The sequence below is a fragment of the Entelurus aequoreus genome, linkage group LG13, assembly GCF_033978785.1.
Source record: "Entelurus aequoreus isolate RoL-2023_Sb linkage group LG13, RoL_Eaeq_v1.1, whole genome shotgun sequence".
Lineage (NCBI taxonomy): Eukaryota > Metazoa > Chordata > Actinopteri > Syngnathiformes > Syngnathidae > Entelurus > Entelurus aequoreus.
In genome coordinates, this window is record NC_084743.1 from 10,058,949 (window position 1) to 10,078,005 (window position 19,057).

The window sequence follows — 19,057 nt, forward strand, 5'->3', positions numbered from 1 at the left end:
TGTTTTACTGTTCGGATGTGAGACGTGGAAGAATATCCAAAGTCAAGAAAGAGAGTTGGACTCTTTTCTAATTCAAATGTCTTCAAAGGATAATGAAGATCTTTTGGCCAAATGTCGTTTTTAAAAAACTCAATAAAATGTCGCAAATTGACAGAAGAAGCCAGGAAATGGATTGGTCACGTTTGGAGAAAAGCAAATAGTCACCGTTGCCTGCCAGCCTTGACGTGACAAGCAGATGGCAGAAGAAGACAACATGAGGCCAGACTAGGGATGATGTTCGAAACTGGTTCTCCCGGTTGTTCGATAAGAAAAGAACCGTTCGATAAGAAAATAACCGATTCCATGGACTCGAATCCCATTTTGAGAAGCGGTTCCCGTTATCGAGGCCACTATAATAAAGAAAAAGAGTTGGTTCTTTTTTCGAATCCCTGGGAACGAATCTTGTCCCACAAGAAATGCCCTGTGGGACATCACACAAGCAGCAAAAATAATGGACCGGAAAAAACGCCTCAAAGCGTGGCTATTCACCTATAGTGATCACAGAGACAGGTTAGGTTGTTTTTGTGTTACTGTATATATTTGTTTTTCTGAAAAATATACTTTGGGTAACAACAGTCAATTTTTTTTTTAATTTTTTTTAGGGGGGTAACAGTCAATATTTATTGATTTATTTTATTTTATTTTTATCTTATAAAATAAAAGTAAGCTTTTGTTAAACCAAATATTGTGTTTTTTTCCATATACAACAACCTATTTGGATTCGATAAGAGAATCGATAAGGAATCGGTTCGATAGAAGGATTCGATAATGGGCTCAAACTCGATAATTTCTTATCAAACATCATCCCTAGGCCAGACCCAAGACAACATGGAGGAGGACTATGGACAAAGTGAGGAAGTCCGAAGGCATCCTACCCACAGAACACCATGGAAGATGAACATGGAGACCTTAGAGTACGCTAGCTATCAAAAGTCCAATCTTTCATCTTAAAAAGTCGTGACTGTCATAATCATGTGATACAAATGTGAAAAGATCAAATAAAAAAAAGTACTAAATATGAGATAAAAAGGCATGATTATGTGAGGAAAAAGTCGAAATGATGATAAATGTCATAATTATGAGATGAACCGAAATGATAAAACAAAAAGTTATAATTATGAGATTAATCGAACTTTGAGATAAAAAGTTAAAATTATTAAATGAAAGTCATATCATTTTGATTGATTGAGACTTTTATTAGTAGGTTGCACAGTGAAGTACATATTCCGTACGATTGACCACTAAATGGTAACACCCCCAATAAGTTCAACTTGTTTAAGTCGGGGTCCACTTAAATTGATTCATGATACAGATATATACTATCATATATACTATCATCATAATACAGTCATCACATTATTATTTACATTATTTACAATCAGGGGTGTGGAAGGGGGTGGGGGGGATATGGACATCAAGTAGTGGACAGAGAGAGAGAGAGAGAGAGAGAGAGAGAGAGAGAGAGAGAGAGAGAGAGAGAGAGAGAGAGAGAGAGAGAGAGAGAGAGAGAGAGAGAGAGAGAGAGAGAGAGAGAGAGAGAGAGAGAGAGAGATCAGAAGGCATAAGAAAAAGAAAAAGTATCTGCATTTGATTGTTTACATTTGATTATTAGCAATCTGGGGAGGGTGTTAGTTTAGGGTTGTAACTGCCTGGAGGTGAACTTTTATTGCGGCTTTGAAGGAGGATAGAGATGCCCTTTCTTTTATACCTGTTGGGAGTGCATTCCACATTGATGTGGCATAGAAAGAGAATGAGTTAAGACCTTTGTTAGTTCGGAATCTGGGTTTAACGTGGTTAGTGGAGCTCCCCCTGGTGTTGTGGTTATGGCGGTCATTTACGTTAAGGAAGTAGTTTGACATGTACTTCGGTATCAGGGAGGTGTAGTGGATTTTATAGACTAGGCTCAGTGCAAGTTGTTTAACTCTGTCCTCCACCTTGAGCCAGCCCACTTTGGAGAAGTGGGTAGGAGTGAGGTGGGATCTGGGGTGGAGGTCTAGAAGTAACCTGACTAGCTTGTTCTGGGATGTTTGGAGTTTAGATTTGAGGGTTTTGGTGCTAGGGTACCAGGAGGTGCATGCGTAATGGAAAAAGGGTTGAACGAGAGTTCCCGCCAGAATCCTCAAGGTGCTTTTGTTGACCAGAGAGGAAATTCTGTAGAGAAATCTCGTTCGTTGGTTGACCTTTCTGATGACCTTGGTTGCCATTTTATCACAGGAAAGGTTAGCCTCTAGAATGGAACCTAGGTAGGTGACCTCATCTTTCCTGGTGATGACAATGTCACCCACTTTTTTATGGTGAAGTCATTGACTTTCTTAAGGTTGATGTGGGACCCAAACAGGATGGATTCTGTTTTACCCAAGTGGATGGATAGCTAAGAAGTCTTAATTATGAGCTAAAGAGTTGAAATTATGAACTTAAAAAGTACAAAAGGCATTATTATGTGATTCAAAAGTCAAAATGATGATATAAAAGTTATAATTATGAGATTAATCGAAATGATGTGACAAACAGTCATAGTGAGGTAAAAAGTCGAAATGATGAGATAAAAAGTCAAAGTTATATGATAAAGGTCATAATTATGAGATGTCATAATTGATGAATTGCACAGAAAAAGTTTTTGTTGACGTACATTTTCATAAACCTCAGACAATTTAGTCTTTTCTGGACGTTTTTGTCGGCATTGAGGACGTTTGACCGCGACATCAACAACATGTTGTGCTTTATGGTGAAACTCCAACATGCAGACGTACACCACTTCTGCACACACACACACACACACACACGCACACACACACACACACACACACACACACACACACACACACACACACACACACACACACAGTTTGGTGATGGGTTTAGCCCCGCCCCTCAGCCCTTAGATGAAGAGTTGGAGAAGTTTCAGGTGTCTTTGCAGGAAACTTTCTTCATCTCAGCAGCGCTCCACTTTTTTCTTGTTTCTCTTTGAAGCCCAGACATGAAAAATGACTCATTCTGTTCCCCTTTAATGGAAGATTAGAGAAATATTGCTTTGACTGGATTGTCCCCACACAGACAGGTGAGTCTCTCGGACATTTGGAGTTCATTCATTCAACAATTGATGACGTTTTTGTTAAGAAACTACTTATCAAAACTTGCCTTAAAAATGTTCATGTATCTTAAACTTCTTGGAAACACAAAATGATAATTTCAATTGGACTTGAATGATAATTAGGACTGTAGCCGAGTAGCTTATTTAGTAAATAAGTAAATAATATATTTAGTTAAAATGAAATGTAGTTAAATGCAATACAAAGATGCTCCAATAGGTGGCGTACAACAATAACAATAATAATAATACATGAATAAAAGATATATTGCTCATTTGCCACATCTGAGCCACTTCTTTAAGGACATATATTATTGAGTACATTAATATTGTACAATATTGACTTGTGAGACAAAATTATTTCACTTTATATGATCGTAATTGACACTTCCAACAGACATTTAGCGTAAAAAAAGAGCTAACTTACCAATTGTTGTCTTGTCAAGGCTAGGCTAGCCAAGTTCTTCCTCGCCTGACTTAATTTATGTGCTGGTACAATAGCGCCGCTCAGTGGCGGAGAGTGGAACTGCGCTGTTGGCCAAACAAAGCGAGCTTCTATGTGAAATATGTTTGAAATATTAATTATTATTATTATTATTATCCTCAAGATGCAGATATGACACTGAAACATAAAATAAACAAGATAGGATTTATTTCTTTTTTTTAAATATCTAAACTTGCTTAACCATTTGTTTATAAATGGAGTTTTTACGTCACATCTAATTGTTGTTATTACATCTATTATTAGGAGATATGTGGTCAATATTAAAAACAAGGATTCTGAGATTAAAAAAAGAATTATGAGATGAACAAAAAAAGTCATAATGAGATAGAAGTAAAAACTATGCGATCAAAAAAAAAATCATGATTAGAAGATAAAAGTCAACATTATGAGATAAAAAGTCACAGTTATGAGATGAAAATCCATAATTGTGAGATTTTAAAAAAAAAGGAAATTATTGGAATATAAAGTCATAATTTGTAGACAAAAAGTCGAAACTATGAGCTAAAAAGTGAAAATTATTAGATTTTTAAAAAAAAATCGAAATTATAAGATAATGTCGAAATTATGAGATTAAAAGTCATAATTATTAAATAAATCGAAATTATGAGATACAATTCATAATTATGAAATAAAAAATTGAAATGATGAGTCATTGTTATGAGACTAAAAAAATAAATCATGATTATGTCATTATTATGAGATAAAGAAATCACAATTATGAGGTAAAAGTCGAAACTATGACATAAAGTCGAAATTGTGAGATTAAAAATCGAAAATTATAAGATTAAAATTCATAATCATGAGATAAAAATTGAAATGATGAGATAAAAAGTCAAAATTATGAAATAAAATGTTGATTTTTTTTATATAGAAAGCCATAATGAATAAAACATCGAAATTCTGGGATAAAAAGTAAAAAAAATATAAGGTAAAAAGTCAATTGTCATGATAAATCGAAATTACGAGATAACTCATAATTATGAGTTAGCTTTTTTAAGACAAAAGTAGAAATTATGATACAAAAAGTCAATATGAGATAACAAGATAACAACCATTGTAAAGAGATAAAAAGTCATAATAATTATGGAATAAAAGTCGAGATCATGAGATAAAAAGTTATACTTATGAGATTAAAGAAAGAAAAAATTATGAGCTAAATAGTTTAAAATCTTAATATTTATCTCAAATGTTTAAAGACTTTAAAAATGTTTTATTGTGAACTCCTGTACTGTAATAGTACATGACAGGAAGTGTAGTGTTAATTTATTGTAGTAGGACATGACAGGAAGTGTAGTGTTCTTTTATTGTAGTGGGACATGACAGGAAGTGTAGTGTTAATTTATTGTAGTAGGACTTGACAGGAAGTGTAGTGTTATTTTACGGTAGTAGGACATGACAGGAAGTGTAGTGTTCTTTTATTGTAGTAGGACATGACAGGAAGTGTAGTATTCTTTTATTGTAGTAGGACTTGACAGGAAGTGTAGTGTTCTTTTATTGTAGTAGGACATGACAGGAAGTGTAGTGTTCTTTTATTGTAATAGGACATGACAGGAAGTGTAGTGTTATTTTATTGTAGTAGGACTTGACAGGAAGTGTAGTGTTCTTTTATTGTAGTAGGACATGACAGGAAGTGTAGTGTTAATTTATTGTAGTAGGACATGACAGGAAGTGTAGTGTTCTTTTATTGTAGTGGGACATGACAGGAAGTGTAGTGTTATTTTACGGTAGTAGGACATGACAGGAAGTGTAGTGTTCTTTTATTGTAGTAGGACATGACAGGAAGTGTAGTATTCTTTTATTGTAGTAGGACTTGACAGGAAGTGTAGTGTTCTTTTATTGTAGTAGGACATGACAGGAAGTGTAGTGTTCTTTTATTGTAATAGGACATGACAGGAAGTGTAGTGTTATTTTATTGTAGTAGGACTTGACAGGAAGTGTAGTGTTCTTTTATTGTAGTAGGACATGACAGGAAGTGTAGTGTTAATTTATTGTAGTAGGACATGACAGGAAGTGTAGTGTTCTTTTATTGTAGTGGGACATGACAGGAAGTGTAGTGTTATTTTATTGTAGTAGGACTTGACAGGAAGTGTAGTGTTATTTTACGGTAGTAGGACATGACAGGAAGTGTAGTATTCTTTTATTGTAGTAGGACTTGACAGGAAGTGTAGTGTTCTTTTATTGTAGTAGGACATGACAGGAAGTGTAGTGTTCTTTTATTGTAGTAGGACATGACAGGAAGTGTAGTGTTATATTACTGTGGTAGGACATGACAGGAAGTGTAGTGTTCTTTTATTGTAATAGGACATGACAGGAAGTGTAGTGTTATTTTACAGTAGTAGAACATGACAGGAAGTGTAGTGTTCTTTTATTGTAGAAGGACATGACAGGAAGTGTAGTGTTCTTTTATTGTAGTAGGACATGACAGGAAGTGTAGTGTTCTTTTATTGTAGTAGGACATGACAGGAAGTGTAGTGTTATTTTATTGTAGTAGGACTTGACAGGAAGTGTAGTATTTTATTGTAGTAGGACATGACAGGAAGTGTAGTGTTCTTTTATTGTAGTAGGACATGACAGGAAGTGTAGTGTTCTTTTATTGTAGTATGACATGACAGGAAGTGTAGTGTTCTTTTATTGTAGTAGGACATGACAGGAAGTGTAGTGTTCTTTTATTGTAGTAGGACATGACAGGAAGTGTAGTGTTCTTTTATTGTAGTAGGACTTGACAGGAAGTGTAGTGTTCTTTTATTGTAGTAGGACATGACAGGAAGTGTAGTGTTCTTTTATTGTAGTAGGACATGACAGGAAGGGTAGTGTTCTTTTATTGTAGTAGGACATGACAGGAAGTGTAGTGTTCTTTTATTGTAGTAGGACATGACAGGAAGGGTAGTGTTCTTTTATTGTAGTAGGACATGACAGGAAGTGTAGTGTTCTTTTATTGTAGTAGGACATGACAGGAAGTGTAGTGTTCTTTTATTGTAGTAGGACATGACAGGAAGTGTAGTGTTCTTTTATTGTAGTAGGACTTGACAGGAAGTGTAGTGTTCTTTTATTGTAGTAGGACATGACAGGAAGTGTAGTGTTCTTTTATTGTAGTAGGACATGACAGGAAGGGTAGTGTTCTTTTATTGTAGTAGAACATGACAGGAAGTGTAGTGTTCTTTTATTGTAGTAGGACATGACAGGAAGGGTAGTGTTCTTTTATTGTAGTAGGACATGACAGGAAGTGTAGTATTCTTTTATTGTAGTAGGACATGACAGGAAGTGTAGTGTTCTTTTATTGTAGTAGGACATGACAGGAAGTGTAGTGTTCTTTTATTGTAGTAGGACATGACAGGAAGTGTAGTGTTCTTTTATTGTAGTAGGACATGACAGGAAGTGTAGTGTTCTTTTATTGTAGTAGGACTTGACAGGAAGTGTAGTGTTCTTTTATTGTAGTAGGACATGACAGGAAGTGTAGTGTTCTTTTATTGTAGTAGGACATGACAGGAAGTGTAGTGTTCTTTTATTGTAGTAGGACATGACAGGAAGTGTAGTGTTCTTTTATTGTAGTAGGACATGACAGGAAGTGTAGTGTTCTTTTATTGTAGTAGGACATGACAGGAAGTGTAGTGTTCTTTTATTGTAGTAGGACTTGACAGGAAGTGTAGTGTTCTTTTATTGTAGTAGGACATGACAGGAAGGGTAGTGTTCTTTTATTGTAGTAGGACATGACAGGAAGTGTAGTGTTCTTTTATTGTAGTAGGACTTGACAGGAAGTGTAGTGTTATATTACTGTGGTAGGACTTGACAGGAAGTGTAGTGTTCTTTTATTGTAGTAGGACATGACAGGAAGTGCGTTGCTGGTCTGAGGATGTGGCCCCGCCCCCTGCAGGTGCGGGCATGACGTGGGGGGCGCTGTACGCCCAGCTGGGCGGAGTCAACAAGCACTCCACCAGCCTGGGCAAGATCTGGCTGTCGGTGCTGTTCATCTTCCGCATCACCATCTTGGTTCTGGCGGCCGAGAGCGTTTGGGGCGACGAGCAGTCGGACTTCACGTGCAACACGCAGCAGCCGGGCTGCAAGAACGTCTGCTACGACCATTTCTTCCCCGTCTCGCACATCCGCCTGTGGTGCCTGCAGCTCATCTTCGTGTCCACGCCCGCCCTCCTGGTGGCCATGCACGTGGCCTACAGGAAGCGCGGCGACAAGAGGACCATCCTGGCCTCCGGCGGCGGCGGCGACCTGGAGACCTTGAAGAGGCGTCGGCTGCCCATCACGGGCACGCTGTGGTGGACGTACACCTGCAGCCTCTTCTTCCGCCTGCTCTTCGAGGGCGGCTTCATGTACGCGCTCTACTTCGTCTACGGAGGCTTCCGGATGCCGCGGCTGGTGAAGTGCGAGCAATGGCCGTGTCCCAACAAGGTGGACTGCTTCATCTCCAGACCCACGGAGAAGACCGTCTTCACCATCTTCATGGTGGCCTCCTCCGCCACCTGCATGGTGCTCAACGTGGCCGAGCTGGTCTACCTGGCGGCCAAGGCGCTGCTCAGGTGCTCGGGCCGCGCCAACAGGAAGTTGTCGTACGGCCGCAAGGAGACGGTCACCGGGGACGACGCCGTCCTGCAGAACCGCAAGAACGAGCTGCTGATCTCGGACTCTCCCGGCCGCAAGACCGCCTGCTGAGGGAGCGTCTTGTCGGCGTGTGGCGGCCCGGATTGTTCTAGAAACGCCAAATCGACAAAATGGATGTTTGGACAAAAGTGTTGGGACACAATCCGAGGTCGGGTCAGAGTGGGACAAAATAAAGACTATCTGGGGGGTTTTGTCCCTAGTTTTGCCCGTCTGACCAATCATCTTACGTCTTATGTCACAGGTCTTCAACAGGTCTTTAACAGGTCTTTACTAGATGCTTAAGAGGTCTTTAACAAGTCTCTAAAAGGTCTTTAACAGGCCTTTAAGAGGTCTTCAACAGGTCTTTAAGAGGTCTTTAACAGGTCTCTAAAAGGTCTTTAACAGGTCTCTAAAAGGTCTTCAACAGGCCTTTAAGAGGTCTTCAACAGGTCTCTAAAAGGTCTTTAAGAGGTCTTTAACAGGTCTCTAAAAGGTCTCTAAAAGGTCTTCAACAGGCCTTTAAGAGGTCTTCAACAGGTCTCTAAAAGGCCTTTAAGAGGTCTTCAACAGGTCTTTAAGAGGTCTTTAACAGGTCTCTAAAAGGTCTTTAACAGGTCTCTAAAAGGTCTTCAACAGGCCTTTAAGAGGTCTTCAACAGGTCTTTAAGAGGTCTTTAACAGGTCTCTAAAAGGTCTTTAACAGGTCTCTAAAAGGTCTTCAACAGGCCTTTAAGAGGTCTTCAACAGGTCTCTAAAAGGCCTTTAAGAGGTCTTCAACAGGTCTTTAAGAGGTCTTTAACAGGTCTCTAAAAGGTCTTTAACAGGTCTCTAAAAGGTCTTCAACAGGCCTTTAAGAGGTCTTCAACAGGTCTCTAAAAGGCCTTTAAGAGGTCTTCAACAGGTCTTTAAGAGGTCTTTAACAGGTCTCTAAAAGGTCTTTAACAGGTCTTTAACAGGTCTTTAACAGGTCTCTAAAAGGTCTTTAACAGGCCTTTAAGAGGTCTTCAACAGGTCTTCAATAGAACTCCTGAACTATTTGCTTGATTAGACCTTTTTTATATTTATTTTTGATTCCCCTTCACGAATGTAAAAGTCTTTAAGTACACACTAACTACACGACGACTACTCAATAACACATGAAATACACAATAAATGCAAACTACACAATAACATTAAATACACATTAACTACTTAACACATTAAATACACAACATCACATTAAGTACACGACGCCACGTTAAATACACATAAAACAGATACGAAGATGTGTGACAGATAAAACATGTGTTACACATACAAAGATGTGTAACACACAAAAACATGTGTAACAGATACAAACATGTGTAACAAATACAAACATGTGTAACAGATACAAACATGTGTAACAGATACAAACATGTGTAACAGATACAAACATGTGTAACAAATACAAACATGTGTAACAGATACAAACATGTGTAACAAATACAAAGATGTGTAACAAATACAAACATGTGTAACAGATACAAACATGTGTAACAAATACAAAGATGTGTAACAGATACAAACATGTGTAACAGATACAAAGATGTGTAACAGATACAAAGATGTGTGACAGATACAAACATGTGTGACTGATACAAAGATGTGTAACACATAAAAACATGTGTAACAGATGCAAACATGTGTGACAGATACAAAGATGTGTAAAATATACAAAGATGTGTAACACATAAAAACACGTGTAACACATAAAAACATGTGTGACAGATACAAACATGTGTGACAAATACAAACATGTGTAACAGATACAAACATGTGTAACAAATACAAACATGTGTAACAGATACAAAGATGTGTAACAGATACAAAGATGTGTAACAGATACAAAGATGTGTAACAGATACAAACATGTGTAACAGATGCAAACATGTGTGACAGATACAAACATGTGTAACAGATGCAAACATGTGTGACAAATACAAACATGTGTAACAGATACAAACATGTGTAACAGATACAAACATGTGTAACAAATACAAACATGTGTAACAGATACAAACATGTGTAACAAATACAAACATGTGTAACAGATACAAACATGTGTAACAGATACAAACATGTGTAACAAATACAAACATGTGTAACAGATACAAAGATGTGTAACAGATACAAACATGTGTAACAGATGCAAACATGTGTGACAAATACAAACATGTGTAACAGATACAAACATGTGTAACAAATACAAACATGTGTAACAGATACAAACATGTGTAACAGATACAAACATGTGTAACAGATACAAACATGTGTAACAAATACAAACATGTGTAACAGATACAAACATGTGTAACAAATACAAACATGTGTAACAGATATAAACACGTGTAACAGATACAAACATGTGTAACAAATACAAACATGTGTAACAGATACAAAGATGTGTAACACATAAAAACACGTGTAACACATAAAAACATGTGTGACAGATACAAACATGTGTAACAGATAAAACATGTGTGACGGATAAAAGTGTGTGCAAAGGATACAAACATGTGTAACAGATACAAACATGTGTAACAGATGCATACATGTGTAACAGATAAAACGTGTAACAGATACAAACATGTGTAACAGATACAAACATGTGTGACAGATAAAAGCGAGTGTAACGGATACAAACATGTGTAACATAATACATGTGTAACACATAAAAACATGTGTAACATAACACATGTGTAACAGATAAAACATGTGTAACAGATACAAACATCCGTAACAGATACAAATATGTGTAACACATAAAAATGTGTAACGGATACAACAACATGTGTAACAGATAAAAACAGGTGTAACAGATACAAAGATGTGTAACACATAAAAACGTGTAACGGATACAACAACATGTGTAACAGATAAAAACAGGTGTAACAGATACAAAGATGTGTAACAGATACAGAGATGTGTAACACATAAAACATGTGTAACAAATAAAAACATGTGTAACAGGTACAAACATGTGTGACCGATATAAACATGTGTAACATATATAAACATGTGTAACAGATAAAACATGTGTGACAGATAAAAGTGTGTAACGGATACAAACATGTGTAACAGATAAAAACAACTGTAACAGATACAAATATGTAACGTATAAACACGTGTGTAACAGATACATATCTGTACATGTATGACAGATAAAAGCATGTGTAACAGATACAAACATGTGTGACAGATACAAACATGTTTAACAGATACAAACATGTTTAACAGATACAGACATGTGTAACAGATACAAACATGTGTAACAGATACAAACATGTGTAACAGATACAGACATGTGTAACAGATACAAACATGTGTAACAGATACAAACATGTGTGACTGATACAAACATGTGTGACAGATACAAACATGTTTAACAGATACATGTGTAACAGATACAAACATGTGTGACAGATACAAACATGTTTAACAGATACAAACATGTTTAACAGATACATATGTAACAGATACAAACATGTGTAACAGATAAAACGTGTGACGGATAAAAGTGTGCGCAAAGAATACAAAGATGTGTTACAGATAAAAACAACTGTAACAGATACAAACATGTGTAACAGATACAAACATGTGTAACAGATGCATACATGTGTAACAGATAAAACATGTGTGACAGATAAAAGCGTGTGTAACGGATACAAAGATGTGTGACAGATACAAAGATGTGTAACATAAAAACATGTGTAACACATAACACATGTGTAACAGATACAAAGATGTGTAACACATAAAAACATTTGCAACAGATAAAAACGTGTAACAGATGCAAACAACTAACAGATAAAACATGTGTAACAGATACAAACATGTGTAACACATAAAACATGTGTAACAAATAAAAACATGTGTAACAGATACAAACATGTGTAACAGATAAAACTTGTGTGACTGATACAAACATGTGTAACAGATACAAACATGTGTAACAGATACAAACATGTGTAACAGATACAAACATGTGTAACAGATACAAACATGTGTAACAGATAAAACATGTGTAACAAATAAAAACATGTGTAACAGATACAAACATGTGTAACAGATACAAAGATGTGTAACAGATACAAAGATGTGTAACAGATACAAAGATGTGTAACAGATACAAACATGTGTAACAGATACAAACATGTGTAACAGATACAAAGATGTGTAACAGATACAAACATGTGTAACAGATACAAAGATGTGTAACAGATACAAACATGTGTAACAGATACAAACATGTGTAACAGATACAAAGATGTGTAACAGATACAAACATGTGTAACAGATACAAAGATGTGTAACAGATACAAACATGTGTAACAGATACAAACATGTGTAACAGATACAAAGATGTGTAACACATAAAAACATGTGTGACGGATACAAAGATGTGTAACAGATAAACACAACTTGTGTGCCAGATACAATCTGCCAACTCAGTGACGTCTCACACTGACTAATATCTGCCAGCTCACTAGTGATGTCTCACTCTGGAGTAAGATTGATAAGCTTATTAGTGATGTATCACTCAGAGATATTCTGGCTTCTCAGTCCACATTAGTGATATCTCACTGTGACTAATATTTGTCAGCTCATTAGTGATGTCTCACTCTGGGGTCAAATTAGTCAACTCAATAAAGTGATGTTTCACTCTGACTAATAATATTTGCCAACTCATTAGTGATGTCTCACACTGACTAATATTTGCCAACTCATTAGTGATGTCTCACACTGACTAATATTTGCCAACTCATTAGTGATGTCTCACACTGACTAATATTTGCCAACTCATTAGTGATGTCTCACACTGACTAATATTTGCCAACTCATTAGTGATGTCTCACACTGACTAATATTTGCCAACTCATTAGTGATGTCTCACACTGACTAATATTTGCCAACTCATTGGTAATGTCTCACTCTGACCAAAATCCACCAAATTAGTGACATCTCACTCTGACTAATATTTGCCGACTCACAAGTGATGTCTCACTCTGGGTAAAATATGTTTAAGTTCGTTATTAATGTCTCACTCTTGGTCAAACTTGTAAGCTCACAAGTGATGTCTCACTCTGAGTTATATTTGCCAGCTCACAAGTGATGTCTCACTCTGTAGGTTTAATTTTCTGATGACTGAAAAGATTCATTAGGAGAAGGTTTGTAAGATAATAGGAAATAAAAATCGTATTTCTTTGCTTGCAAAGTAAAATGGCGCCTCGTCGGCCTGCTAGCTAGCATGCGCTACAGTGAATAGCGGCGGCTAAGCTAGCAGCAGCAGCGTTGACAGCAAGTCTTCTTCACACTTTTGCACAGACGCTTTTCTTTCCCAGGTGACACGTGTGTGTGTGTGTGTGTGTGTGTGTGTGTGTGTGTGTGTGTGTGTGTGTGTGTGTGTGTGTGTGTGTGTGTGTGTGTGTGTGTGTGTGTGTGTGTGTGTGTGTGTGTGTGTGTGTGTGCGAGTGTGTGTGTGTGTGTGTGTGTGTGTGTGCGAGTGTGTGTGTGTGTGTGTGTGTGTGTGTGTGTGTGTGTGTGTGTGTGTGTGTGTGTGTGTGTGCGAGTGTGTGTGTGTGTGTGTGTGTGTGTGTGTGTGTGTGTGTGTGTGTGTGTGTGTGTGTGTGTGTGTGTGTGTGTGTGTGCAGCGCTGCCCTGTATCAGCTTTCAACAAGTGTCTTATTTTAGCCGCGGTGCTAATCGCAGCCACACGAGGAAGGAACTTGTCTTTGTCCTGGCGGGGACGTCCAGGAATAGCAACGCTGCGCTCGGCGCTCTGGGAAAAAAGTTGTGGAGTGACACGTCTGATTACAAGTCGTAAAAAATGATTGACGCTATTTTAATGCGACGTAAAAATCATACTTTGTGTTTTCACGCTCGTCCAAAGTGTGGCTACTTTTTTGTTGGCCCACCAAATATTTGTCATTTTATAAATTTTGGCTACTTTTTTGTTGTCCCACCAAATATTTGTCATTTTACAAATTTTGGCTACTTTTTTGTTGGCCCACCAAATATTTGTCATTCAATCAATTTTGGCTACTTTTTGTTGGCCCACCAAATATTTTTCATTTTATAAATTTTGGCTACTTTTTTGTTGTCCCACCAAATATTTGTCATTCAATCAATTTTGGCTACTTTTTGTTGGCCCACCAAATATTTGTCATTTTATAAATTTTGGCTACTTTTTTGTTGTCCCACCAAATATTTGTCATTTTACAAATTTTGGCTACTTTTTTGTTGGCCCACCAAATATTTGTCATTCAATCAATTTTGGCTACTTTTTGTTGGCCCACCAAATTTTTTTCACTTTATAAATTTTGGCTACTTTTTTGTTGTCCCACCAAATATTTGTCATTTCACAAATTTTGGGTACTTTTTGTTGGCCCACCAAATATTTTTCATTTTATAAATTTTGGCTACTTTTTTGTTGTCCCACCAAATATTTGTCATTTCACAAATTTTGGGTACTTTTTGTTGGCCCACCAAATATTTGTCATTTTATAAATTTTGGCTACTTTTTTGTTGTCCCACCAAATATTTGTCATTTCACAAATTTTGGGTACTTTTTGTTGGCCCACCAAATATTTGTCATTTTATAAATTTTGGCTACTTTTTTGTTGTCCCACCAAATATTTGTCATTTCACAAATTTTGGGTACTTTTTGTTGGCCCACCAAATATTTGTCATTTTATAAATTTTGGCTACTTTTTTGTTGTCCCACCAAATATTTGTCATTTCACAAATGTTGGGTACTTTTTGTTGGCCCACCAAATATTTGTCATTTTACAAATTTTGGCTACTTTTTTGTTGGCCCACCAAATATTTGTCATTCAATCAATTTTGGGTACTTTTTGTTGGCCCACCAAATATTTGTCATTTCACAAATTTTGGGTACTTTTTGTTGGCCCGCCAAATATTTGTCATTTTATAAATTTTGGCTACTTTTTTGTTGGCCCGTCAAATATTTGTCATTCAATCAATTTTGTCTACTTTTGTTAGCCCCCTTTGATCCCTCAGGCTGTACTGCATCAACAAGCCACATCAGTGTGTAAAGGATATCACCACATGGGCTCAGGAACACTTCAGAAAACCACTGTCAGTAACTACAGTTGGTCGCTACATCTGTAAGTGCAAGTTAAAACTCTACTATGCAAAGCCACAGCCATTTATCAACAACACCCAGAAACGCCGTCGGCTTCGCTGGGCCTGAGCTCATCTAAGATGGACTGATGCAAAGTGGAAAAGTGTTCTGTGGTCTGACCAGTCCACATTTCAAATTGTTTTTGGAAACTGTGGACGTCAAAGAGGAAAAGAACCATCCGGATTGTTCTAGGCGCAAAGTGTAAAAGGCAGCATGTGTGATGGTATGGGGGTGTATTAGTGGCCAAGACATGGGTAACTTACACATCTGTGAAGGCACCATTAATGCTGAAAGGTACATACAGGTTTTGGAGCAACGTTACCATGGACGCCCCTGCTTATTTCAGCAAGACAATGCCAAGCCACGTGTTACATCAACGTGGCTTCATAGTAAAAGAGTGCGGGTACTAGACTGGCCTGCCTGTAGTCCAGACATTGAAAATGTGTGGCACCTAAAATAGCAGAAGGGAGACTGTTGAACAACTTAAGCTGTACATCAAGCAAGAATGGGAAAGAATTCCACTTCAAAAATGTGTCTCCTCACTTCCCAAACCTCTACTGAGTGTTGTTAAAAGGAAAGGCCATGTAACACAGTGGTGAACATGCCCTTTCCCAACTACTTTGGCACGTGTTGCAGCCATGAAATTCTAAGTTAATTATTATTTGCCAAAAAAAAATAAAGTTTATGAGTTTGAACATGAAATATGTTGTCTTTGTAGCATATTCAACTGAATATGGCTTGAAAAGGATTTGCAAATCATTGTATTCCGTTTATATTTACATCTAACACCATTTCCCAACTCATATGGAAACGGGGTTTGTACATAAAAGTGTTTCCTTGCATCTATTAAACTTATCCACTTATATTTACAATCTGCAAAGTAGTGAAAACCCCGTCTAAAGCAGGAGTGTCAAACTGGTTTCCATTGAGGGCCACATGGCAGTTATGGTTGCTCTCAGAGGGCCACTTTAACAATGACTAATATATATATATATATATATATATATATATATATATATATATATATATATATATATATATATATATATATATAATACATTAACAATTTATTTTTTTGCATAAGCTGCAAAAAAAAGATTACAATTTTACTTTAAAAACTGGCAGCTCAGTCACCAGAATTTTAAATTAAAAGCAGTGGATTTTTTTTACAGCATATAAAAACATTTAAATAACTGGAATGGAATGGAAAAACAATAGCAGAGTTTTTAGTAATAACATTCAAGCAACAGAGCTGCCAGTTTTTGGTTTTTACTGTAAAATCTTGTTGTTTTAATGTTCTTTTTGTTGGTTTTTTAAGGTTTTAATGTCTTACTGTATATGGGAAAAAAAACAGTACCAAAGTTGATTTTAAGCTAAAAAAAAAAAAACTTAAAAAATGTAATCGTAAAATCTATTGTCAATTTTACACTCTACAATTTGATTGATCATTTGTTTTGAAATCATAATTCCAGCAGATATTTAAGTACGGTATTTATCTTTATTTAAAAAAAAATATTTTTGGAATACATGATAATATAATATTTTGATTTTGAATTTTAAAAGATATGCAATTGCATGCAGTACATTTTTTTATGTCAAAAGGGAAAGAAGAAATATATTTAGTAAGAAAAGATGAAGCATTTGGTAACACTTTAGTACGGGGAACATATTCTGAGTAACAAAGACTTCATTTAGAGTTATTTGGACACGAGGGGAACGTATAAGGGTGAGGGTGAGGGTGAGGGTTACTAATACCGTATTTCCTTGAATAGCCGCAGGGGCGCTAATTAATTTAAAACCTCCTGTCACTCCGGCGCTTACCAGAAGCCTGCGGGATGGGCAAGCATGCGCTAATTATTTTAAAACCTCTTCTCACTCCGGCGCTTACCTTATCATGAAAAGCACATTTAATTAAAAAAAACCGTTATTGTTTTACCTTTAGGTATAAATGAGTCCATGCCAGCTCATTTTGAAGAAAAGCATCGATATAGAAGTCTTCCTTATCTTTCTTCAGTTTTAAAAGTCTCTCTGTCTCAATGGAGATCTTCCTTTTAAGTATGACCTCCTGCTTCGATTGAAAGTCCAGTTAAAAAAAATGTTTTATTTTAGATATGTAATCCTGCATGTTAAAAGTCCAAGCAAACAATGGCTGTGCACTCTTGCTGCCTGTTGTCTTCTTCTGCAGCACTCTTCTGCAGTACCAGCAGTCGCAAGAAGGATCATTAGCGCCCTCTACCACCAGGAGGCGGGAGTCATTTAATGACTCATATTTGACCCGGCGGAAGTGCCAAGCATGCGCTAATTATTTTGCGAAACGAGTTTGACCCGGCTGTAATTCGAGGCATGCGAATACCATATTTCCGGCGCCAATTCAAGGAAATACGGTAAGCAATAATTCTGAGGTTATTGAGGGAAGACTCTTAGTTAATGGCTTACTGCTTGTATATAATTAGGCCATGCAGAATAAGCCATTAATAAGTACTTAATAATGACTAATTAAGAGCCAATATGTTACTAATTTGCATGTTAACAAGCAACTAATTAATGGTGAATATGTTCCCCATACTAAAGTGTTACCAAGCATTTATTATTTCCAGGCTTTCGTGGGCCACATCAAATAATGTGGCGGGCCAGATTTGGCCCCCGGACCTTAAGTTTGACATCGGTGCTCTAAAGTGTCACAAATTCAGTCGGCCATTTTGAATATTCCATTCCGAATACCTTTGTTAATTTCCGTAGATGGACAACAAAGTAGTGGCGCTTCTGCACTCTGACCATATTATTAGGTCAGTCATACTGGAAATACGCAGTAATTGTAAAGAGACATCATTGACAATCCTTATGTAAGACAAGAACACATATGCTTGTTTTATGCATTCCAAATGGTAAATAAAGATCTAACCTCTCATTATACTCTGTAAAAAGTGCCAACAATACTCCATTGACATGTGGAGGGCTGAAAATGAACCAAATATGAGTGATATTGTTATTACAAGCGCTAACGCAGACGGACTATTTTAGCACCGCATTGATAGCAGTGAGCTAATGCTAGCTTACGCTGCTATTGTTGACACACTGTAAGCTGATGGCTTCTTCTGCTTGGTCTCAAACTTGCAAAAAGTCAATTGTGGATTATAATTCATGCATTTCTCACCTGCTAGTAGACAAATGTGACCACGGACCGACCGGCTGGTCCACTTTCACATCCCCTAAGGTGGCATAACGGACCCCAAAAAGAAACACTTTTTGAGGATTGCGACTGATTCTTCATCTAAACGGGATTATGTTAGCGTCCCGTCGGTCGAGTGGAAATATTGCAGTAAGTGTTTGTTTTATAATGGTTAGTTTGTATGTCTAGCACCTAGCAATGATGCTAATGCTATAGTGTCACAATAAAACCGCATCCATCGACTCGGCTTCTAAAACCTCTCATCCTCTTTGTGTTCGGGCTCAAAAATAATAAATCCTGGATCATAATTTGTCGGCTCTCGCAAAGTCTGCTTGATTAGTACTGTTGTTGATGGGGAAGGGATCTGTGGTTCCTCCTCTACGTCACACTATCACGTGACTGGCTTTATCGTTATCTCTCAAAATGACTCAGGAATCTCTCTGAGATTGATACTATTTTATATAAAACACACACACACACACACACACACACACACACACAC

At 37.0% G+C, this 19,057-nt stretch overlaps 1 protein-coding gene across 1 annotated transcript; it reads left to right on the forward strand.

The window, feature by feature from the left end:
• Window positions 1-2,960: 2,960 nt before the first annotated feature.
• Window positions 2,961-10,129, forward strand: gjb8 (gap junction protein beta 8). Its single transcript, XM_062068456.1, has 2 exons — window positions 2,961-3,097; window positions 7,504-10,129. The coding sequence occupies exon 2, from the start codon at window positions 7,512-7,514 to the stop codon at window positions 8,292-8,294; it is 783 nt and encodes a 260-aa protein (XP_061924440.1). The 5' UTR covers window positions 2,961-3,097; window positions 7,504-7,511; the 3' UTR covers window positions 8,295-10,129.
• The last annotated feature ends 8,928 nt before the right edge of the window (window positions 10,130-19,057 follow it).

Excerpts from the sequence above, each read along its gene's own strand:
- gjb8 (XM_062068456.1), top strand. The coding sequence starts at position 7,512 with ATGACGTGGGGGGCGCTGTACGCCCAGCTGGGCGGAGTCAACAAGCAC.